General features: G+C 39.4%; 1 protein-coding gene across 7 annotated transcripts in view; it reads right to left on the bottom strand.

The window, feature by feature from the left end:
* The window catches only part of aPKC (protein kinase C iota type), a 525,119-nt gene that overhangs the window by 77,519 nt on the left and 421,151 nt on the right, over positions 1–26,449 (bottom strand). For 4 of the 7 annotated variants that reach the window (XM_070096340.1, XM_070096339.1, XM_070096341.1 and 1 more), the window contains 5 exons: positions 24,843–24,890; positions 13,991–14,076; positions 12,635–12,869; positions 4,734–4,781; positions 2,805–2,986 (listed from right to left, as the gene is read on the bottom strand). In XM_070096340.1, the coding sequence (XP_069952441.1) occupies positions 2,805–2,986; positions 4,734–4,781; positions 12,635–12,869; positions 13,991–14,076; positions 24,843–24,890 (599 nt within the window). Of the gene's footprint in view, positions 1–2,804; positions 2,987–4,733; positions 4,782–12,634; positions 12,870–13,990; positions 14,077–20,240; positions 21,925–24,842; positions 24,891–26,449 lie in introns of those variants that run through there. The other 3 variants (XR_011393461.1, XM_070096338.1, XM_070096337.1) reach the window with 2 other exon arrangements.

Here is a 26,449-nt window from a genome sequence, read left to right as displayed (position 1 = left end):
ACCTACTACTCCCTCCACAACATTTTTACCCACTTTATCACTGAGATCCCCAACCACAAGTACTCTCTCACTTGGCTCAAAACTTCCCACACACTCTCTCAACATTTCCCAAAATCTCTCTCTCTCCTCTACACCTCTCTCTTCTCCAGGTACATAAACACTTACTATAACCCACTTTTCACATCCAACCCTTATTTTACACCCCATAATCCTTGAATTTATACATTTATATTCCCTCTTTTCCTGCCATAACTTATCCTTCAACATTATTGCTACTCCTTCTTTAGCTCTAACTCTATTTGAAACCCTTGACATAATCCCATTTATTTCTCCCCACTGAAACTCTCCTACCCCCTTCAGCTTTGTTTCACTTAACGTCATGACATCCAGCTTCTTCTCATTCATAACATCCACAATCATCTTTTTCTTATCTTTCGCACAACATCCACACACATTCAAACATCCCACTTTGACGGTTTTCTTCTTTTTCTTTTTAGTAAGCTATACGGGAAAAGGGGTTACTAGCCTATTGTTCCGGCATTTTATTCGACTTGTAAAACACGCATGGCTTACGGAGGAAAGATTCTTATTCCACTTCCCCATGGATATGAAATGAAAAGCACTAAGAACAAGAATTATTAAGATAAAATCAAAGAAAACTCGGATGAGAGTGTACATATACATAAACGTGTACATGTATGTGTAGTGTGACCTAAGTGTAAGTAGAAGTAGCAAGACATACCTGAAATCTTGCACTTTTTCTTTTTTTCAACAAAGTGGCCGTATCCCACCAAGGCAGGGTGGCCCAAAAAGAAAAATGAAAGTTTCTTTTTTTTTAAATTTAGTAATTTATAAGGGAGAAGGGGTTACTAGCCCCTTGCTCCTGGCATTTTAGTCGCCTCTTACAACACGCATGGCTTACGGAGGAAGAATTCTGTTCCACTTCCCCATGGAGATAAGAGGAAATAAACAAGAACAAGAGCTAGAAAGAAAATAGAAGAAAACCCAGAGGGGTGTGTATATATATGCTTGTACATGTATGTGTAGTGTGACCTAAGTGTAAGTAGAAGTAGCAAGACGTACCTGAAATCTTGCATATTTACGAGACAGAAAAAAGACACCAGCAATCCTACCATCATGAAAAACAAATGCAGGCTTTCTTTTTACACTAACCTGGTAGGAGGGTAGTACCTCCCCGAATGGCTGCTGTCTACCAACCTACTACCTATATGGTGACTTATTTATACAAATACAGTGGACCCCCGCCTTACGATATTAATCCATTCCTGAGAGCTCATCGTAAGCCGAAATTATTGTTAGCTGAATTAATTTTCTCCATAAGAAAAAATGGAAATCAAATTAATCTGTTCCTGACACCCCAAAGTATGAAAAAAAATTTTTTTTACCACATGAAATATTAATTTTAATACACACAAACTGAAGAAGACATGCACAATTACTACTCTACTAAGAATAGAATGCATGACACTTACCTTTATTGAAGATCTGGTGATGACTGATGGGATGGGAGGAGGGGAGAGTGTGGAAGTTATTGTTTAGAAGGGGAATCCCCTTCCATTATGACTTGAGGTAGCAAGTCCTTTTCTGGGGTTACTTCCCTTCTTCTTTTAATGCCACTAGGACCAGCTTGAGAGTCACTGGACCTCTGTCGCATGACAAATCTGTCCATAGAGCTCTGTACCTCCCGATCCTTTAAAACTTTCCTAAAATGGGCCATAACATTGTCATTGTACAGGTTGCCAACATGGCTTGCAGTAGCTGTGTCAGGGTGATTTTCATCTGTAAAGGTTTGCAGTTCAACCCACTTTGCACACATTTCCTTAATCTCTTTTTTCAATTCCATACTAATTCTTGCCCTTTTTACCACAGGGATGGCACTAGAAGCTTTCTTGGGGTCCATGGTGACTTATTTTGCAGTTACAAGCACTAAAAACACTGGGATAATGTGAAATGTACCGAATGTATGCGTAGATGCAACTGCACTGGTTGGTTCATAAACACTGGCGCTGAGGCCACACATGGGGCGCGTCCTGGACGAATCACGTAAGGCGAGTTTTTTTATCGTGAGGCGAGGCAAAATTTTTGCGTTCAAATATTTCGTATGGCGGATTTAATGTAATGTGATGTGTTCGTAAGGCGGGGGTCCACTGTAATACAAAAAAACACCAAAAAATGCAAAGAAACATGAAATAGTTTACAGAAAAGTTCTGGCAGGTTGTATTTGTTTGGTCGAGTGCTGAGCTTTGTTTGAGTAGGGAGCTGGTCATATACCAAGGTTCCACTGTATATTTTATATGAATGAGTAGAGGCTATATCTGGTCTATGCCAAAGTTTATTGCCCCCAAAGCCCAATTCTTGATCAGGCCTCCTAGCTAGGGGCTGATTACCTCTTTCACTATAATTAATACACCAATCAAGTTTTCTTTTTTGATTACTGTGTTGGTGAGAATCAGCTGATTAAATAAAAAGTAAAAATGCAGTATAAATAGAGGCATGTGATCTTTGCTAGTTGACATATTGCAGTGTGAGCATGGTAATACTGTATCTATGAAGGTATTTAGATAAACCAGCTAGCCACAGGAATTTTGGAGGCAGGAAATCAGGAGGAAGCTGCTGTGGCTTGGCGAGTCAACATGTCTGTGCCCTTCCAGAAACCCAGCTATGAGAAATACCATCTACATTGCTTTTACAATGTTAATGCTATAATAATTCATAATGTACAGGGGCATATGTGGCAAACATTCAAAAAGTAGAAGAAAAAAATACATAAATATATCAAGTACCTCATCATCAGTGACAAGAGTTTTTTTTATAACCTTCATGGCATAAATTCTTTTCGTTTTCTTAAGCTCAACCATCAAAACCTTGGCATATGATCCTCGGCCAATAACACGAATGAGCTCAAAGTCTTCCAAGCAGTACTGTCCAGCCTGGCTACCAGGAGACATAGGTTCACTACTCTTCCCTGCAAGATAATATGCAAAAATGAGAGTCAACAATCTTAAAGTTAATAAAATGACTCAATTTCCAAAATACTAAAGACAATGCATAACAGTATCTGATACAGTTCCTGTATAAACCAAAACCAAAACAAACTGAAGATGGAAAAAAAAGAGATGACATAATCTGAGGTATGATAACTGAACACAATGTGTGGTTAGAGGAATTTGAGGGGGACAATGAAAATAATATATTGAGAAATAACATCCCAACATTTATATGACACCTTATTCCAAGGTTTCTGATGCAGAAGCTACTGTCTATTAATGACTATTCTGGCTGCTCGTATTCATGTTATAACAATGTTGGGGATTAAGAAAAAAAAACTTCTGAAATGGTAGTAAATCTTTTTCTGAGAGTAATGACACAAAAAATATGAAATTTGATAGAAAACTTGCAGAATTACACAGGTGCAAATTTGGTTGTCTGGGAGCAATTAACACATCGACAATTTTGCCCACTTTGTATCCTATTTTTAAGCCAATTACATTCATCAATTTAACCCTTTCAGGGTCCGTGCCGTAGATCTACGCCATGAGCTCAGCTCACTCTGATAAGCTGTGAGTGGTAAATTTGGGCCTAGATATGAGAGAATACATCTATGTGGTATGTGTGCACCACATAAAACAAATCCTGCAGCACACACTGTATAATGAGAGAAAAAAAATGAGACCGTGATTTTCGATTAAAACAGCGAATTTGCAGTGTTTTTTCGTATATTTTTTATAGTTGTATTTGCGATTTCTTGGTCTCATTTGATAGAATGGAAGATATATTACAGAACTAGAGATGATTTTGATTGGTTTTAGCAATGGAAATGGCTTGAAACTGAGCTCAAAGTAGCAAAAATGTTAAATTTTTGTCAATGTTCAAGAGCAAACAAACGACCTCACACGTCTAATACATGCCAGCTGGTGGGTCTAATATACATTCACAAATGTGGTGATGATATTTATACAATTATCACAATATTGCCTAACAATAAACCTTCTATTTTTTGGTTTGAATAAAAATTCATTACGTGAATAAAAAATCAAAATGGAATTCATTTGTAAAGCCTCAAAACGTAACTAATGAACTTTTTGTTTTATTACCTTCAGAAAAAGATTCTCTACCATTTCATAAGAAAAAATAACAAAATTTTTTATTTAAAATTCTTGGACCCTGGTGTGCACTTTGAAATTTGGCCTCTGGACTCTGAAAGGGTTAACCAAATTCTTAGCTAATTTGTAAGTATGCCTTCTGTTCTATCAACTGAGCACAAGAAAAAGATTTAATTATCAGAATCACCCAATAAAGTGCACAGTAGTTGGTAATTTCACCAATTTTACAAATTTAAAAAATTCCAATTTAAAAACAAGAGACTAAAATAAACACTGTAGACATTCCAGGTACTAGAGCACTATTTCCTCTGTTCATTAATCATGTCACCAGGCCTCTCCTATACTACAACTGCCCTCCATTTTGAATTCATTACACTGTGCACACTCACTGCACAGATAAATTTTTTCATGACCAGTCAGAAATTGACCACTCATAGCATATCTGAAGGAGCTGTACTTAAAACATAGATCTACACGAGTGATGCTGACATCAATAATGCAGACCTATGTAAGGAACAATGAAAGGATTAAGGTGCAGAATCATGCCAAGCATGAATTGAAAATTAAGATAAATTCACAGTAGTGTACAGAATGCAACGATGTACTCACCTGTGATGGTTGGCATTTCAACTGGTGTTTCTTCTGTTATACCAGGGTCTGCAAAAGTCATGTACTCTTATGTAAAACAAGCAAACTATCTGGCAACTGGATAAAATTAATCACAATGATTTTATTTATTTGTTCTTTACTTCATCAAGAAATGCATTTCAAATGAGACTGTTCTATATTATTAATACAATATTGTTTGACTCATGAAATCATAACACGAATGCAAACAAACAACGGTACAAGTGGTGTTAGAACTCATGGTGAGTGAGTGGTAAAACCCCAGGCCAGGCCTGGAGTTTTATCGCTCACTCACCATGAGTTATAACCCCACCCGTACTGTGGTTAATACAATATCTGAAATAATATGTTCATTGGGGGTGTTCGAATTATAAAATATTCTGATTAATAGTACTAGAATGCCTCTCTCTTACAACAAAAAAAAATCTAGACCAATCAAACTCAACTAGCCCAAGAATTGGAAATGCAAGTTAGATGACTAGCTTATGGGATTGCTGATCCTCTTCTAAAATGGTTTATCCATCTTCTAGCCTTCATTGATGCTGTCTTTCTGATATGGCTCATATATACATATATATATATATATATATATATATATATATATATATATATATATATATATATATATATATATATATATATATATATATATATATATATATATATATATATATATATATATATATATATATATATATATATATATATATATATATATATATATATATATATATATATATATATATATATATATATATATATATATATATATATATATATATATATATATATATATATATATATATATATACATATATATATATATATATTTTATTACATAATATGGCACAGAAGATTTAAGAGATACATTGTTGATATAAAGGTGGCATATACGGTACATGTTGTTACGTATGTATCACCGATTATAAGGCGAAAATCTCATCCAGCTCCAAAGAGCTGGGGCGTGTGCCCAAAATGCAGCATGCATTACCCCTTTGAACAGCCGCACTGAGCCGCTGGAACAGAAAACTAGCTGCCCTGGGATCCCTAGTTACCCTGATGAGTCTTTTTCCCAGCTCCTTAAGGAAATTAGATGCACTCTTTCCCCATGAGCCAAGGGTCTCTGAGCCTATGGGAACAAACATATAATGATGGGCAAGTTCTCCATATTTTCTAGACTTTTGGGACTCCCTAAAGCTGGCAGCTGCCCCTCCTTCCTCCCTGGTGTATTGGAGATAGGTATCAGCCAAGGTAGATGCACATGTATAGGCCCACACCACCTGCTTCCCATCTGTCCAGGCTTGAAGGGTGATACCATCTGGACGCTTCTGGCTGCCGTCAGATCTGCATAGTTGGGGTGGCTCCCTTACTGCTGGGCATCCAGCTGTTGTGAGGCTCCTCTTGATAATGTTATTAACCTCCTCATGTCTTGCAATCTTTCCCTCGGATTTACGGCACACAAGACCATGGTACCCGAATCGGTCTGCTGCTTCACTGCCACAAATACACCTGTGTTCGGCGAGAATAGGGGCGGCAAGTCGAAGGGCAACACCGATGCGGATGGTCTGTGGGTCGAGGCGTGTGCCAAGGCTGGAGTTGGGAACAGCCAACAGAAAGTCCCCAGCATGAGGGGCTCTCACTGCCAGGAGGCGGGCTCTCTCCTTCCCTGACACTCTGAAGCATCGTTGAGGCTATATTTTCCACTATTGGACCATCCCAGTGCGATTGTTTGTAGTTGTTGGTGGGAGCAGGTCTGGTTTCAGAGCCCGTTAGATTATCCCAGATCATTGCTCCGTCAATGAATTTTTGGTCCTGGGCTCCAATCTTGTCCCTAAGATGTTCAGGGAGAATCGCTGCTACAAGCTCTCTGGATGCAATACACGAGGACAGAAAAGCAGGTAACGCAATCTCTGATGACTTGCGGACACCAATGCTTCCTAGTCTGACTGGAAGTGTAGCTTGGTTCCACTGCCTGTCTTCTAGAGTAAGGTTAAGTACTTTTGTAAAGATCTGCCTCAGAATACTGTCATATTCGTGCAGTATAGGGTTATCATATGAAGGTGCACATCTTAGGAAATATGTCAACCTGGGCAGACTCAAGCACTTTGTGAGAAGGTACAAGGCGTCGTGGTATATATATATATGTATATAATGTATATGGTAGTAGGTTGGTAGACAGCAACCACCCAGGGAGGTACTACCGTCCTGCCAAGTGAGTGTAAAACGAAGCCTGTGATTGTTTTACATGATGGTAGGATTGCTGATGTCTTTTGTCTGTCTCATAAATATGCAAGATTACAGGCATGTCTTGCTACTTCTACTTACACTTAGGTCACACTACACATACATGTACACATTTATTTATACACACTCATCTGAGTTTTCTTTGATTTTATCTTAATAGTTCTTGGTCTTATTAATTTTCCTTTTATATCCATGGGGAAGTGGAATGAGAATCTTTCCTCCGTAAGCCATGCGTGTTGTAAAAGTCAACTAAAATGCCGGGAACAATGGGCTAGTAACCCCTTTTCCTGTAAAGATTACCAAAAAGAATAAGAAGAAGAAAATTGTCAAAGTGGGAAGTCTGAATGTGCGTGGATGTTGTGCAGATGATAAGAAAGAGATGATTGTGGATGTCATGAATGAGAAGAAGCTGGATGTCCTGGCTTTAAGTGAAACAAAGCTGAAGGGGGTGGGAGAGTTTCAGTGGAGAGGAATAAATGGGATTAGGTCAGGGGTTTCAAATAGAGTTAGAGCTAAAGAAGGAGTAGCAATAATGTTGAAGGATAAGCTATGGCAGGAAAAGAGGGACTATAAATGTATAAATTCAAGGATTATGTGGAGTAAAATAAAGATTGGATGTGAAAAGTGGGTTATAATAAGCGTGTATGCACCTGGAGAAGAGAGAAGTGTAGAGGAGAGAGAGAGATTTTGGGAAATATTGAGTGAATGCGTGGGGAGTTTTGAATCAAGTGTGAGAGTAATGGTGGTTGGGGATTTCAATGCTAAAGTGGGTAAAAATGTTATGGAAGGAGTAGTAGGTAAATTTGGGGTGCCAGGGGTAAATGTAAATGGGGAGCCTTTAATTGAGCTATGTGTAGAAAGAAATTTGGTAATAAGTAATACATATTTTATGAAAAAGAGGATAAATAAATATACAAGGTATGATGTAGCACGTAATGAAAGTAGTTTATTAGATTATGTACTGGTGGATAAAAGGTTGATGGGTAGGCTCCAGGATGTACATGTTTATAGAGGGGCAACTGATATATCGGATCATTATTTAGTTGTAGCTACAGTTAGAGTAAGAGGTAGATGGGAAAAGAGGAAGGTGGCAACAAAAAGTAAGAGGGAGGTGAAAGTGTATAAACTAAGGGAGGAGGAAGTTCGGGTGAGATATAAGCGACTATTGGCAGAAAGGTGGGCTAGTGCAAAGATGAGTAGTGGGGGGGGTTGAAGAGGGTTGGAATAGTTTTAAAAATGCAGTATTAGAATGTGGGGCAGAAGTTTGTGGTTATAGGAGGGTGGGGGCAGGAGGAAAGAGTGATTGGTGGAATGATGAAGTAAAGGGTGTGATAAAAGAGAAAAAGGTAGCTTATGAGAGGTTTTTACAAAGCAGAAGTGTTATAAGAAGAGCAGAGTATATGGAGAGTAAAAGAAAGGTAAAGAGAGTGGTGAGAGAGTGCAAAAGGAGAGCAGATGATAGAGTGGGAGAGGCACTGTCAAGAAATTTTAATGAAAATAAGAAAAAATTTTGGAGTGAGTTAAACAAGTTAAGAAAGCCTAGGGAAAATATGGATTTGTCAGTTAAAAACAGAGTAGGAGAGTTAGTAGATGGGGAGATGGAGGTATTGGGTAGATGGCGAGAATATTTTGAGGAACTTTTAAATGTTAAGGAAGAAACAGAGGCAGTAATTTCATGCACTGGTCAGGGAGGTATACCATCTTTTAGGAGTGAAGAAGAGCAGAATGTAAGTGTGGGGGAGGTACGTGAGGCATTACGTAAAATGAAAGGGGGTAAAGCAGCTGGAACTGATGGGATCATGACAGAAATGTTAAAAGCAGGGGGGGATATAGTGTTGGAGTGGTTGGTACTTTTGTTTAATAAATGTATGAAAGAGGGGAAGGTACCTAGGGATTGGCAGAGAGCATGTATAGTCCCTTTATATAAAGGGAAAGGGGACAAAAGAGACTGTAAAAATTATAGAGGAATAAGCTTACTGAGTATACCAGGAAAAGTGTACGGTAGGGTTATAATTGAAAGAATTAGAGGTAAGACAGAATGTAGGATTGCGGATGAGCAAGGAGGTTTTAGAGTGGGTAGGGGATGTGTAGATCAGGTGTTTACATTGAAGCATATATGTGAACAGTATTTAGATAAAGATAGGGAAGTTTTTATTGCATTTATGGATTTAGAAAAGGCATATGATAGAGTGGATAGAGGAGCAATGTGGCAGATGTTGCAAGTATATGGAATAGGTGGTAAGTTATTAAATGCTGTAAAGAGTTTTTATGAGGATAGTGAGGCTCAGGTTAGGGTGTGTAGAAGAGAGGGAGACTACTTCCCGGTAAAAGTAGGTCTTAGACAGGGATGTGTAATGTCACCATGGTTGTTTAATATATTTATAGATGGGGTTGTAAAGGAAGTAAATGCTAGGGTGTTTGGGAGAGGGGTGGGATTAAATTATGGGGAATCAAATTCAAAATGGGAATTGACACAGTTACGTTTTGCTGATGATACTGTGCTTATGGGAGATTCTAAAGAAAAATTGCAAAGGTTAGTGGATGAGTTTGGGAATGTGTGTAAAGGTAGAAAGTTGAAAGTGAACATAGAAAAGAGTAAGGTGATGAGGGTGTCAAATGATTTAGATAAAGAAAAATTGGATATCAAACTGGGGAGGAGGAGTATGGAAGAAGTGAATGTTTTCAGATACTTGGGAGTTGACGTGTCGGCGGATGGATTTATGAAGGATGAGGTTAATCATAGAATTGATGAGGGAAAAAAGGTGAGTGGTGCATTGAGGTATATGTGGAGTCAATAAAACGTTATCTATGGAGGCAAAGAAGGGAATGTATGAAAGTATAGTAGTACCAACACTCTTATATGGGTGTGGAGCTTGGGTGGTAAATGCAGCAGCGAGGAGACGGTTGGAGGCAGTGGAGATGTCCTGTTTAAGGGCAATGTGTGGTGTAAATATTATGCAGAAAATTCGGAGTGTAGAAATTAGGAGAAGGTGTGGAGTTAATAAAAGTATTAGTCAGAGGGCAGAAGAGGGGTTGTTGAGGTGGTTTGGTCATTTAGAGAGAATGGATCAAAGTAGAATGACATGGAAAGCATATAAATCTATAGGGGAAGGAAGGCGGGGTAGGGGTCGTCCTCGAAAGGGTTGGAGAGAGGGGGTAAAGGAGGTTTTGTGGGTAAGGGGCTTGGACTTCCAGCAAGCGTGCGTGAGCGTGTTAGATAGGAGTGAATGGAGACGAATGGTACTTGGGACCTGACGATCTGTTGGAGTGTGAGCAGGGTAATATTTAGTGAAGGGATTCAGGGAAACCGGTTATTTTCATATAGTCGGACTTGAGTCCTGGAAATGGGAAGTACAATGCCTGCACTTTAAAGGAGGGGTTTGGGATATTGGCAGTTTGGAGGGATATGTTGTGTATCTTTATACGTATATGCTTCTAAACTGTTGTATTCTGAGCACCTCTGCAAAAGCAGTGATAATGTGTGAGTGTGGTGAAAGTGTTGAATGATGATGAAAGTATTTTCTTTTTGGGGATTTTCTTTCTTTTTTTTTGGGGGGTCACCCTGCCTCGGTGGGAGACGGCAGACTTGTTGAAAAAAAAAAACGTTTAAAGATATATTTTTGTCATTAATGTTGATGTAAAAATTTATAATTTTGCACCAAAAGGAACTTAGAAAACTTACCTAACCTTATTATAACAAGCGCAGTTTATTTTAGCCTAACCCAACTGAATATATTTTAGATTTGTTTACAATAATTTAACAGTAAACAAACACAGTGAAATATATTTTTTTCATTAGGTTCAGAATGATTTTGGCGAAATTATTGCATACACAAATTTTCGCTTATCCTATATGGCAAGATGAACGTTGCTATTTAAGCCAAGATCGCAAGTTCTGCCTATTCGGCACGACATATATACATATATATATATATATATATATATATATATATATATATATATATATATATATATATATATATATATATATATATATATATATATATATATATATAGTATATATATAAAGCGTTTTTATGAGGATAGTGAGGCTCAGGTTAGGGTGTGTAGAAAAGAGGGAGACTACTTCCCGGTAAAAGTAAGTCTTAGACAGGGATGTGTAATGTCACCATGGTTGTTTAATATATTTATAGATGGGGTTGTAAAAGAAGTAAATGCTAGGGTGTTGAGGAGAGGGGTGGGATTAAATTATGGAGAATCAAATACAAAATGGGAATTGACACAGTTACTTTTTGCTGATGATACTGTGCTTCACTCCCTCTTCCTCCTCCTCTGAAGCAAGTTCCTCATGGTGGTTTATTTCACAGTCACAGTTAATAAACAAGCACTAAACACAATGAATTTATTGTGAAATGTTTGGATGAGCACGCAGGGTAATGTTCACTCAAGGATAAGCAAAGCTAGACTGACTCACGGCGCCTGTCGTGCAGGCGCAGGCAAGCAGACAGGTCTGGTACGCCGGCCGAAACATGGGGCACAGGCCGAAACTCAGGACAAAATTTAGAGGAAAAAAAGTGGTTGATACTCAGGGCAGTCAAAACTCGGGGTTCAAATGTAGCTGTAAACTGCCCCAGCCATAGTATTATGACTTTTATTCTTTGTACAGTACTTCCAAATTTCACATGTGCTTTGGAATTAAGTTGTTTAGACAGTATTTTCTCTTATTTTGAAAATTCTGAAGTGATCTCTTAGTAACTAAAATTAAAAGTTTTTGCTCATAATGAGAAATACTTGAATTTCAAATTACATAGATAAGCACAAAATATTTCTTAAATGCAAATTGTTTAAATGAATGATTCCTATCACTGAGTAAAGTTAAATTCCTATAAATAATAATGACTGTGGACATTTGCATTTTTGTGCAATTCTTTCTACTAGTCCTATTTGCCTATGAAAACTTAAGGTTGGAATTTATATACATAAAAAAAGAAGAAAAAAAATATCCTCAGCATATTTAATTCACTAGGCATCAGTCATATATTTTTAATAAATCTACACTTTGTTGACAATAAGGAGGGCATAAAGAGTCAAAAACTGTAACAGTGTATACAATACACAAGTTAGGTGGTTCACTGTACAGCTGTAATGACTCCAGTTCACAGCTGGAAGACCCAGGCTCAGCTCTATGGCAGATGGAAATGTTTCCTACATCTGTTGCCCTTGTTTATTTAGTACAGGTCGGCCACCATTAATCAGGCAATCAGTTATCTGGTTCCGTCAGTAATCTGGCACTAATTTCAGCTAGCATAATTTCAAATTTCATCATTATACCGACTCAGAAATTGTGCAGATGGTTGTAAATCCACAGTAGCAAGCCAGTGGAGGAGAAAGCAGTGATGAAAATGAGGAAGATGTAGCAGAAAGAGTTTCTATTGATAGATTAATTAAGTGTATGTTAACCTAACCACTCCGTAATCTGGCAAACTCACTAATCCAGCACACTACAGATCCCAATGATGCCAGATTAGTGATGGCCAACCTGTAGTAAACAGATATCAGGGTGTTAGTCAAATGTTATGGGCTGCATCCTGAGAGTGGTGGTAGTGTAACTTGGATAGGCTGGGCTTTAAAATAAGCCAAAACAGGAAAATTCAATAAAGTTAAATAATTTCACTCACCCGAGATCTCTCCAGCAAAATCCTGGATGGCCAGCCTGCCATTGGTGCCTGGTCTTGTAAGTGTTGAAGAATCATGTGATGCTAAAGTATCAGTGGAAGTGTCCAAATCTGCATTGCAGGGGACTTTTTGGAGTTTATGGCACTTTTTGTGAACGAGGAGTTTGCACTGAGTGCACTTGAAGCCTTGCCGGCCCAATCCCCAAATGCGATCCTTGCAGAATTCGCAAAAGGCACGCTGAAAACATCCAAGGTCAAAGAGATAGTTTTATGTGCACTGTTTGCAATAAATAATACATTCTATAAAGTTGTAAAAAATATAAATACAGTAAATACAGTATTATGGCTTACATATTTCACATTAACATTAATAAAGAGGCAAGAGAAGAATTAAAAAATACAGTACTACTGTAGAGCTAAAAATATATTTGAGACTCTGATTTGTACAGTATTTGAAAAAACTTTAAAATACACACCAGATCATTACATAATTGAAGTTATTCAAAATGAACTTCCAGTTATGTACTTACTATAAATTACTTTAAATCATTAACCTTATTTGGGGTGATTTTTAGAGAAAAAACATCTATGAACACTGAGGTTAACACTATCTGAAGGCCATCTGAAGTTTAGTATTTTTAATTTTTATTAACACATCAGCCATTTCCCACCAAGGCAGGGTTACCCAAAAAAGAAGAAACACTTTCATCATCATTCACTCCATCACTCTCTTGCCAGTACGTATTATGGTATGTATAGCACAGGAGTTTTTCACTATCGTACTTAATTCCACATTCCAGTGATAATCTGCTGGCTACAATTACTCACCTTTTCTGTGTTCAAAGTTTTAATATTTTATCACAAGTTATATTTTTAATGTGGCCTGTTTCTGTTTACTCCCATTTCCATACATAACTCTTATCATCGTGGAAATTCACCACAGATTTGTTACCCTACTTGATAAACTGATCTATTTTTGCCATATTTATACACTCTGTATTCAAAAAAATTAACACTTCCCTACTTTTCTTTGTGAAGAGCAATGTTGTGGATCATTAACAAAGCAAACTACCTAAATTAGGGATATTTACAGACTTCAACATAAAAGTATATATATCATTAATGCACAGCATGCAGCTAGAATATATGTACTATTACCATGAAGTAGTGTTAACAAGGTGCTGATGGTCACCATCACCATGATGTAGTATAGTGTTAACAAGGTGCTGATAGTCATCAAAAGTCTCACCATCACCATGAAGTACAGTGTTACAAGGTGTTGATGGTCACTAAGAATCACAGAAAGAGTGCCAAAGTCTTATCAAAGAGTCTAGAAATACCAGAAGAAGTTGGACTTACTCTGTTGAAGCGCTTAGCCTGAAAGATGTGCCCATTGACTTTGTACAACTTGCGCCATCTTCTCGCTCCTCTCCGGTATATGCTCCCTGCAGGAAAACAGACCACACCATACAGTATGTACAGTATCTTAAAAATTTACAGTATACAGTATATTTTAATTGACTAACATAGTTACAATATTAAATAATGTACTTTTAAAAGCATTTTCTGACATTAAAATATTAATCAAAACTTTCTAACTTTGGTAATGAGAAAATAAAAAGTATCAGAATACTGTATATAAGTGGAACATTTGAGACAGCTGCAGTTTCTCACCACTTATGATCTCAATATGACCACCTAAGCCAGTTTTGGGTGATATTTACACAATGTGAGAAGCACATTATAATGCATACACTGCTTACTATACATCAGCATACAAAATACAAAACAGAGAAAAATGAATCTTCAATACACTCAAAAAAAAAAAAAAAAGATACCTATATGTATTTCTTGTAAGTTTTGTATAAAAAGTATTAGCTCTCCACACATGCACAAAAAGACCCTATATGGTACATAAAATTTAACACTTGATAAAAGCTTCACAAAATACAGTATAGATTTTTTTAAAAATCTAACTTCTTAACTCAGGTCATTAGAGGAGAATGGCCGTATCTCTTTAAATTGTTTAAAAATTCATTTTCATAAGAGTAAACCAAGCAAAGCAAGTGGTGTTCAAATAAACATTCATTTTGTGTGTTCGCATTTTCTCTTTAGTTATGAGGGTTAACAGATGTCACTTTTTCTTGGCATGTCATATGCGTGGGTGGTGTGCTATTTGTATGAATGACCACTGTTCACTTCATCAAGAACACAATGTATACAGGGTAACATTTTATCATGTGTGGGTTGATGAAATGTAAAATACATGAAGGACTATTGTTCAATCTATAAAGTACCTTCTGTATATAAGGTAACATTCGGTATGGAAGAACACAGTTGGAAATAAGAGAGATGCAAGAGCAATAATGACAACAAAAATAAACTAATCACATATATTAAATTTCATATATTAAACATATTAAATAGGTAGTAGGTTGGTAGACAGCAACCACCCAGGGAAGTACTACCGTCCTGCCAGATGACTGTGAAACAAAAACCTGTAACTGTTTTGCATGATGGTAGGATTGCTGGTTTCTTTTTCTGTCTCATAAACACGCTAAGATAACAGGGATATCTTGCTACTCCTACTTACACTTTGGTCACACTTCACAGACACGCACATGCATATATATATATACATACATCTAGGTTTTTCTCCTTTTTCTAAATAGCTCTTGTTCTTTTTTATTTCTTCTATTGTCCATGGGGAAGTGGAAAAGAATCTTTCCTCCGTAAGCCATGCGTGTCGTATGAGGCGACTAAAATGCCGGGAGCAATGGGCTAGTAACCCCTTCTCCTGTATACGATTACTAAAAAAGAGAAGAAGAAAAACTTTATAAAACTGGGTTGCTTAAATGTGCGTGGATGTAGTGCGGATGACAAGAAACAGATGATTGCTGATGTTATGAATGAAAAGAAGTTGGATGTCCTGGCCCTAAGCGAAACAAAGCTGAAGGGGGTAGGAGAGTTTCAGTGGGGGGAAATAAATGGGATTAAATCTGGAGTATCTGAGAGAGTTAGAGCAAAGGAAGGGGTAGCAGTAATGTTAAATGATCAGTTATGGAAGGAGAAAAGAGAATATGAATGTGTAAATTCAAGAATTATGTGGATTAAAGTAAAGGTTGGATGCGAGAAGTGGGTCATAATAAGCGTGTATGCACCTGGAGAAGAGAGGAATGCAGAGGAGAGAGAGAGATTTTGGGAGATGTTAAGTGAATGTATAGGAGCCTTTGAACCAAGTGAGAGAGTAATTGTGGTAGGGGACTTGAATGCTAAAGTAGGAGAAACTTTTAGAGAGGGTGTGGTAGGTAAGTTTGGGGTGCCAGGTGTAAATGATAATGGGAGCCCTTTGATTGAACTTTGTATAGAAAGGGGTTTAGTTATAGGTAATACATATTTTAAGAAAAAGAGGATAAATAAGTATACACGATATGATGTAGGGCGAAATGACAGTAGTTTGTTGGATTATGTATTGGTAGATAAAAGACTGTTGAGTAGACTTCAGGATGTACATGTTTATAGAGGGGCCACAGATATATCAGATCACTTTCTAGTTGTAGCTACACTGAGAGTAAAAGGTAGATGGGATACAAGGAGAATAGAAGCATCAGGGAAGAGAGAGGTGAAGGTTTATAAACTAAAAGAGGAGGCAGTTAGGGTAAGATATAAACAGCTATTGGAGGATAGATGGGCTAATGAGAGCATAGGCAATGGGGTCGAAGAGGTATGGGGTAGGTTTAAAAATGTAGTGTTAGAGTGTTCAGCAGAAGTTTGTGGTTACAGGAAAGTGGGTGCAGGAGGGAAGAGGAGCGATTGGTGGAATGATGATGTAAAGAGAGTAGTAAGGGAGAAAAAGTTAGCATATGAGAAGTTTTTACAAAGTAGAAGTGATGCAAGGAGGGAAGAGTATATGGAGAAAAAGAGAGAAGTTAAGAGAGTGGTGAAGCAATGTAAAAAGAGAGCAAATGAGAGAGTGGGTGAGATGTTATCAACAAATTTTGTTGAAAATAAGAAAAAGTTTTGGAGTGAGATTAACAAGTTAAGAAAGCCTAGAGAACAAATGGATTTGTCAGTTAAAAATAGGAGAGGAGAGTTATTAAATGGAGAGTTAGAGGTATTGGGAAGATGGAAGGAATATTTTGAGGAATTGTTAAATGTTGATGAAGATAGGGAAGCTGTGATTTCGTGTATAGGGCAAGGAGGAATAACATCTTGTAGGAGTGAGGAAGAGCCAGTTGTGAGTGTGGGGGAAGTTCGTGAGGCAGTAGGTAAAATGAAAGGGAGTAAGGCAGCCGGGATTGATGGGATAAAGATAGAAATGTTAAAAGCAGGTGGGGATATAGTTTTGGAGTGGTTGGTGCAATTATTTAATAAATGTATGGAAGAAGGTAAGGTACCTAGGGATTGGCAGAGAGCATGCATAGTTCCTTTGTATAAAGGCAAAGGGGATAAAAGAGAGTGCAAAAATTATAGGGGGATAAGTCTGTTGAGTGTACCTGGTAAAGTGTATGGTAGAGTTATAATTGAAAGAATTAAGAGTAAGACGGAGAATAGGATAGCAGATGAACAAGGAGGCTTTAGGAAAGGTAGGGGGTGTGTGGACCAGGTGTTTACAGTGAAACATATAAGTGAACAGTATTTAGATAAGGTTAAAGAGGTCTTTGTGGCATTTATGGATTTGGAAAAGGCGTATGACAGGGTGGATAGGGGGGCAATGTGGCAGATGTTGCAAGTGTATGGTGTAGGAGGTAGGTTACTGAAAGCAGTGAAGAGTTTTTACGAGGATAGTGAGGCTCAAGTTAGAGTATGTAGGAAAGAGGGAAATTTTTTCCCAGTAAAAGTAGGCCTTAGACAAGGATGTGTGATGTCACCGTGGTTGTTTAATATATTTATAGATGGGGTTGTAAGAGAAGTAAATGCGAGGGTCTTGGCAAGAGGCGTGGAGTTAAAAGATAAAGAATCACACACAAAGTGGGAGTTGTCACAGCTGCTCTTTGCTGATGACACTGTGCTCTTGGGAGATTCTGAAGAGAAGTTGCAGAGATTGGTGGATGAATTTGGTAGGGTGTGCAAAAGAAGAAAATTAAAGGTGAATACAGGAAAGAGTAAGGTTATGAGGATAACAAAAAGATTAGGTGATGAAAGATTGAATATCAGATTGGAGGGAGAGAGTATGGAGGAGGTGAACGTATTCAGATATTTGGGAGTGGACGTGTCAGCAGATGGGTCTATGAAAGATGAGGTGAATCATAGAATTGATGAGGGAAAAAGAGTGAGTGGTGCACTTAGGAGTCTGTGGAGACAAAGAACTTTGTCCTTGGAGGCAAAGAGGGGAATGTATGAGAGTATAGTTTTACCAACGCTCTTATATGGGTGTGAAGCGTGGGTGATGAATGTTGCAGCGAGGAGAAGGCTGGAGGCAGTGGAGATGTCATGTCTGAGGGCAATGTGTGGTGTGAATATAATGCAGAGAATTCGTAGTTTGGAAGTTAGGAGGAGGTGCGGGATTACCAAAACTGTTGTCCAGAGGGCTGAGGAAGGGTTGTTGAGGTGGTTCGGACATGTAGAGAGAATGGAGCGAAACAGAATGACTTCAAGAGTGTATCAGTCTGTAGTGGAAGGAAGGCGGGGTAGGGGTCGGCCTAGGAAGGGTTGGAGGGAGGGGGTAAAGGAGGTTTTGTGTGCGAGGGGCTTGGACTTCCAGCAGGCATGCGTGAGCGTGTTTGATAGGAGTGAATGGAGACAAATGGTTTTTAATACTTGACGTGCTGTTGGAGTGTGAGCAAAGTAACATTTATGAAGGGATTCAGGGAAACCGGCAGGCCGGACTTGAGTCCTGGAGATGGGAAGTACAGTGCCTGCACTCTGAAGGAGGGGTGTTAATGTTGCAGTTTAAAAACTGTAGTGTAAAGCACCCTTCTGGCAAGACAGTGATGGAGTGAATGATGGTGAAAGTTTTTCTTTTTCGGGCCACCCTGCCTTGGTGGGAATCGGCCGGTGTGATAATAAAAAAAAAATATTAAATTTCAGAAAAAAGTGTCTTAATTTTAACAACACATTGAAAAAAATCATTACAAGAGAAATTAACTCCCTAATGTACAAAAGCTATTAACTGAAAGAGACCAAGAAAGTGAAATCCTCAATACATATGATGTGAACTTGGTTGATAAAGGTACTCGCATTCTAATGGAGATTAACTATGTTGCAAAGTACAGTGGACCCCCGGTTAACGAACTTTTTTCATTCCAGTAGTATGTTCAGGTGCCAGTACTGACCAAATTTTTTCCCATAAGGAATATTGTGAAGTAGATTAGTCCATTTCAGACCCCCAAACATACACGTACAAACGCACTTACATAAATACACTTACATAATTGGTCGCATTTGGAGGTGATCGTTAAGCGGGGGTCCACTGTATAATTCTGGGGAGGACAAAGATGCACGCATAACTGCAAGTTTTTCAAGTCAACTCCTGATCAGCTGGGCTGTGCCACCCAGGTTGCACTCTGTACTGCTAGCCCCAACAACCTAACTGATCAGGCCATCAACCAAACCTGATCTGGGACTGGGTCAAGGGGGCAATGACCCTTGAAATCTACAGCATGTATTAACAAAGCAAAACTAACTGTACAACAGGAAAGTACTACACACTGCTCTGTCATATTATTATTATAATCAAGGGGGAAGCGCTAAACCTGGAGGATTATACAGCACCTGGGGGGGGATGTGGAAGGCATTCAGGTTTAATTCGGGGAACCGGAGCACAGATCCAATTCCCTAAATCAAGAGCCCCTCACCAACATCAAGGAACCTTCCTTGAGGGGTGCTCTGCCATAACATTTCAGTGAATCTAAATGGAATGAAATACGGTGGTAGTTCAAGCTACGAACTTAATTTGTCCCAGAAGGCTGTTCGAGTGCCAATACCGAACGAATTTGTTCCCATAAGGAATAATGTAAATTAGATTAGCCCGTTTCAGACCCCCAAAAATACACTTACAAAAATACACTTGCATAACTATTCGAGTTGGGAGCTGTTCCAAACTCGAGGTACCACTGTACTGTATTTTCTGGTATATAAGGTGCACATTTTATTTTACCCCACAAGTCTTGGAAAATCACCGTGCACCTTATATGCTCAAGGTCAGGGTCTAGGGTAGGCTTTGGGTTATGCTGCAGCAGTTGTTTACTAATGTTACGGTACAAGTGACTGGAAACAACGTCCTACATGTCTCGTGTGATCGTGCGCCTTATATGCCAGAAAATCTAGCATTACAAAGATGAGAATAACTAAGTATATGAGCAATTTTGAAATAAAAACTCATTGCAACTGTTCATTCAAAAAATGAATGAGACAATATAAAAGATTGATTAAACAGCAGATGTTGGAAAGTCAAAATGACAAGAACTGAACCATACAACCACAACTAGACAATGAATCAACAGAAGAATGGACGAGGACTCAAAGCATAGTTCTGGCATAGCCACGACCATGGCTCAAGACCCCGTCCATGCTTCTGTTTATTCAATCATAGTCGTGAGTGAATAAACAGAGTTTATTAACAGTTTGGTAAACACATTGTGTACGATCAATACAATACCAACATTACCAGTATCATAAGAATGCTGAGAGTTGAGTTGAAGACGGTAAAAGTAACTAAAGAAGGAGTCAAAGACGTGGTTTCTGTTGTGCTGTTTCACATGTGACCAGCCATCATGCACTATGATGGGGTCAGTGAGGATCACATTCGCTGCAACATTGCTTGGTCTCCCTGTGCCTCCCCAAGATAAAGGACGGTGTCTTAAGCTCGTACATTCTCCTTCAAATTCAGTCGCTGCAGGGGTGGTACTCCCAACAAAAGTAGCCTTAACACCAGTCTTTGAGGCCAGCTTTAGATCAAGATTGCTGCAGGAGTTGGGTCGCTGGCGGAAGCGCATGAGCTGGGGATGGTGTTGACGCAATCTGGGCACGTTTCCTTCTGGAGATTGTACCAAACTTACTTTTGCATCCCCATCCTCAACTAGTGTCTCATGACCTGGGTTATGGCTGCAGGAGTTACTGACATCCTTGTACTGGTTCTCCCCACCAGGACTGTCTTCATATACACTAATGCGGTGAGGGAGTGCAGATAATGTCATGCTCTTGCTCACACTAGTATGTGGCATTGATGTGGGTGTAGATGCGTATGTGGAGTTGTTATAGATGCACGAGAGATGATCAGGTGTACAGAAGGTTAGTGGGGCTCGACTGTCCCCCGTCTCAGGGGTAACACAATGCTCACCCTGACTGTTACTCTCTCTCCACTCCCCACGACCTCCTGCAGTCTCATTCCTTGGTGTCCACTTCTTCAGTGATAACAATGACTTCGAGAGATTTCGCCACCTTTCTCTTCTAGCTTTAGTCACACTGCTTCCATTTAAAGGACTCACTACTTGGGTTGATACTGGTACCACAACATGACCATCTCCAGCTGTGTAAGTAAATTCAAAGGACTTCCGTTTTTGAACTTTAAGATCCTTTAATTCATCTGGAGCAATACAGCCGAGAAAGAGGGCTGACATAGGTCTTGGTTTAGGGGTTGTGACGGTTGTCCTAGGTCTCGCTGGGGTGACTGTACCTCCAGACAGGTCCATATTCGCCTCCCCACTGACACTATCCTCACACGGTTTGTCATCTTCTGGCAAACTCATTCTCGTCAACAAGTCTTATCCTCTAACAGAAACCTGAACAGAACACTCAGATGACATTCACCTTCTCATTGTTCTCTCCTCCAATATGTTTCTCACCAACAAAGTATATATTTTCCACATGTTCTGTGTATCTATAAGTAACATTCACTATATTCCTCAATGCTGGATGGAATCACTCCTGTATCAACGCATCATGGTGCTTGCATTCACAGAAACTAATGACACACATGCACTTCTTTATGTACACTAAAGATACCCTCGCATATACAGTAGCTGAGATACTAGGTATCAGCCATAACCTCTTTCTATCCTATACAAGACGCCCAGTCAAAGTACAAACAAGCGAGGCAATACACTGTTGTCTGTGCTCAGAGGAGAGACTGATTTCCTGCTGTAAACTTCTGGACTGGGTGCACAGACTCTGAGATAAGATAGAGGGATTATTTTGGCTTTTATCAGCTGACTCATCTTGTTTACTGATATTGTGAGGAACTGATATTGTGAGGAAACCCTATACAAGAGATAGTGAGATATTGTTAAGTGCTTTTGCCAGATGTTCGGAACTTATAATAAGGAAAAATATGATATGAACATAACTCCCCTTCATCCTGTCTTCCTCGTTCTGTGTTAGTTTATCACGTCAGATAAACTGACAGTATGTCAGATAACTTATCCAAATTTGACTCTGGTGAGACCACGTATGAGAACAAATATAAGGCAGAGAGTACACATGACTGATCTAATCATAATCATGAGAAACTGCTAAACCAGAGTTTCTCTGAAGATTACCTGAAGACAGTTTTGGGGGACATCGCTTTCGTGGCCCGCTCTCTGACTAAGCCTCCTGGTGGTTGCCCTGAAGTTATCGAAGTTATCAAAGTGCTTCATGAAAATAGCCAAGAGTCTCCTTTGTTATACCTTGGATGAGTTCCTAGTTTTTTTTTTACTCCCGGAGCCCGGCCATGGGCCAGGCTCGTCTGGTGCTTGCCTGGTCAACCAGGCTGCTGCTGGAGGCCCGCAGCCCCACATGTCCATGACAGGCTGATTGATCTCTTAAAGACACACAACATAAGAAAACCTAAGTTAATATGACGTTTCGCTTACACGAAGCTTCATCAGTACACGTCCTTAATAAGGCCTCTTTTACGTGAACGTCTTAACAAAGGACAACTTGTGCTTCATGCGCTTTTCTCCATACTTCACTTACCTCCACCTACTTGTATTTATATGAAGCACTAAATCCGTGTGGGTCATTTAGCGATAAGAGTGGTGGATGCTCGATCCTACTTCCACTAATAACTAGACAATCAGACAGATGTGTTACTCTCGCACAGTCGGGCTGAGGAAGAATATACCTGCCTCCTCGTAAAGGTCAGAGTGCCTGAGTAATGGTAGGCCATTAGGTTTTAACCAACAAAATGGACAGCAGTTCGAATTCCTTGGATCAAGAGCCCTTCCAGAACACCTCCATGAATGAACACGCATGAGGAACGAAGATCATGATGGTAACATTACACTGCAACTGATGCAAGATTAGGATGACAAGAGATAAGTAAGACACACAGTTGAGGGACTGATTACCTCAAACTACTCATCTTCTACCGTTCATCACTGTACCGAACTGTGGAAGCCACTTGCTGGCGAAACGTTTTCACAAAAACGATTCCCAAATGTTGCAAAAGTGTCTAATTATTCAACGAGCCAAGAGCTACAAAGACGGCATGAAAAAAGACAAGCGAAAAAAAAAGAAAAATAGGGAGGAAGAGAGGTACGAAAAGAAGAATAAGCAGGAGAGGGAGGAAAGGAAGAGAGGGTGTGGGGGGGGAGGAAGGGAGAGGAAAGACGGGGTGACCAGAGCTGGCTTGGCCAGACAGTATAGTGAAACCTGGTTGCATCTTCCCTTAGACCCAACGCAGCCACACAACCCGTCCCGTCAACAGTTAATTACCCGCATCTTTTTTTCTTTGTTTCCACTATAGGCACTGATACCTTGTTTATGTTTATGTTACTCAGATGTGCTGGACTCACATCTGTTTGATAAAGATTGGTCAAGAAAGATAGGAATAAAAAATTATTAGAACCGATATACCAAAGAAATAATGTATTAACATATCAAGTCTCTAAGAGGGTGGGGGACACACTCCAAAATTCACGCTTATGTTTAATAAGCAGCACTCCTCACACTTTACCTTCCCCTCATCTACCTACACCTCATTTATGGAATCTGTGCCTGAGGAACCACTTGGGTTACTCACCTTAAGCAAATTATAACTCAACAAGAGACACCTCTAAGAACTGTCACAAACTCGACCAATAGCCAACACACTGTCGTTATTCAAATCCCTAAACCTACTAAATATAAATGCCATTCATACACACTATTGTTCAATCCACATGTTCGAAACATTGCACTGTAATGCTGATGCTGAATTAAGGCAATTAACAGATAACTAACACACTACTTGTATAAGACTAGCAGTGTTAACACTGAACATCAACAAGACTAGTATTAATACTGAACATTAACAAGACTACTAGTGTAATAACACTGAACATCAACAAGATTGTTGAATTAGACACATGTGCAACTCTTGGGTATCTTTATTGAGGAAACGTTTCGCCACACAGTGGCTTCATCAGTCCATACAAAGGAGAAACTTGAAGAACAGGAGGAGAATGAGGTAATCAGTCCCTCAGCCTTGAGTCGATGTGGTCAGTCCATCAATCTTGAATAGAATACGGTATATGAGCGGAGAAGCAGCTTATAAACCGTAGACAGGTGAGGTGCAGCAGTCGTAGGTGGTGTCACATTTGTCCAATGTGGAAGTAGGTCGCGCCCAAGGGTTAGGCAAGTGAAGAATTCCCAAGTATTAAGATCCCAAGAAGTTGCAGTGTCTGACAGGATTGTAGATGTCAGACACTGCAACTTCTTGGGATCTTAATACTTGGGAATTCTTCACTTGCTTAACCCTTGGGCGCGACCTACTTCCACATTGGACAAATGTGACACCACCTACGACTGCTGCCCCTCACCTGTCTACGGTTTATAAGCTGCTTCTCCGCTCATATACCGTATTCTATTCAAGATTGATGGACTGACCACATCGACTCAAGGCTGAGGGACTGATTACCTCACTCTTCTCCTGTTCTTCAAGTTTCTCCTTTGTATGGACTGATGAAGCCACTGTGTGGCGAAACGTTTCCTCAATAAAGATACCCAGGAGTTGCACATGTGTCTAATTCAACAACATGTCGGTTCTCTGAACCATTCATCTACAATCAACAAGATTAATAGTGTAACAATGAACATCAAGACTAGTAGTGTTAACACTGAACATCAACAATACTAGTAGTGTTAACAGAATATCAACAAGATTAGCAGTGTTAACAATAAACATCAACAAGACTAGCAGTGTTGACAGTGAACATCAACAAGACTAGCAGTGTTAATAGTGAGCATCAACAAGGCTAGTAGTGTTAACAGCGAACATCAACAAGACTAGTAGTGTGGTAATACTTACGATCTTCACCCTGGCACGGCATCCCGGGTTCAGGCACGTTGGGGAACACTGCAAGAAGACAAATATTGTTGTGAGTGATACATGGCAAGGCTCTGCTTCCCTTCCATGTGCTCTCCTGCACCTTTACCTCAGCCACTTCATGGCAACATGCAAATAAACTGCAATACTGAACACACCGTACAATACAAACGCACACACTGGCAGAGGCAAACATTATATACAGTTTCAGGAGAAGGTATGACCGAGCCCTGGGGTCCAGGGATCAGTAAAACCGATCGATAAGAGTTAAAAGGAAACGTCTAGAAGCTTTGACTCACAAGAGATATTACTATTATTATAATTACTATTATTATTATTATTATTATTATTATTATTATTATTATTATTATTGACTACTACGCGAGGACAGCCCTGGGCAAGCCTGGCTCAGGGCTGGGCTGCCTGACAACACATTCTGGAAACCCTTCAAAGGTGTGGCCTCCTTGAGGGTGTAGAGTGCTATAACCACTGGAAACTTTATATAATAATAATAACCTTTAATACTAAAGATAAGCTAACACAAGAATAGCACTGCCTCTATAAAATTAGTGTGTGTGTGTGTGTGTGTGTGTGTGTGTGTGTGTGTGTGTGTGTGTGTGTGTGTGTGTGTGTGTGTGTGTGTGTGTGTGTGTGTGTGTGTGTGTCAATTACCGGCCGGAGGATCGAGCTAACAAAACTCCTGCAACCCACAGGTGTTTAGAGCTTAACACAGAGTCTGCTCCAGTAGCTAAAAATAGGTAATTAGTGAGCGAGCGGTGTCCCTAAAACTATACAGGTGTGACTTCTTGAAAGAAATCTTAAAGAAGAAATAAGATAATGGTTCACGAAATCGTAATGACACGATTGCAAACAAACCATATCACGGACGGGTATGGTTCAGTGGCTAACGCGACGGTCTGGAGTTTTGTGACTCTCTGATCGCGGGTTCTATCCCCGTCCGTGGTATGGTTTTTAAGATAATGGTCGGCTGCAAGGAGTGAACAGTGAGCCCCGTGTTGACATGACGGCAGAGAGCCCTTCTGTCGATATGACGGCAGTGAGTCCTGTGCTGACATGACGGCAGCCATCAATATGATACCCGACAGCCAGCTCACTGAAAGTTATCCTGGTCCCGACAACCATGGAAAAATTGGGTAATTTATCTATAAAAAGTAAAAACAAAAATGAAAAAAAAAGCAAATGTAAAGACTGCAAAAACGCTTCGACGAATGCCTTCACAAGAGAACTTGGTAAGTGCCTCAAATCAGTTCCTGATTACCCGGGTTGTAGTGCATATGTTGTACTTCGTCCGGCCAGCACCACCAGCCTAACTGATCACATCATACACCGGGAGGCCTAGTCTGGGACAGGGCCACAGGAGCGCTGACCCTTGGAATACACTCCTATAATTTCTTAAACACGCTCGTAAAAGATGTCCTATTAGAATAACTAGAAAAAATTAGCGGACGGATATTAATTTTCTAACAATTTAGACAAAGATTAATTACCAACAAGAAAATAATGATAGGCTGCCACAGTGAAAGGCTCTGTTCATCAAGGCAAAGTACTAGCTCCAACTCTCCTTCCCA

This window comes from Cherax quadricarinatus, chromosome 53 (genome assembly GCF_038502225.1).
Source record: "Cherax quadricarinatus isolate ZL_2023a chromosome 53, ASM3850222v1, whole genome shotgun sequence".
Classification (NCBI taxonomy): Eukaryota; Metazoa; Arthropoda; class Malacostraca; order Decapoda; family Parastacidae; genus Cherax; species Cherax quadricarinatus.
The sequence above is the reverse complement of the archived record's forward strand: the minus strand, read 5'-3'. Positions and strand labels throughout refer to the sequence as shown.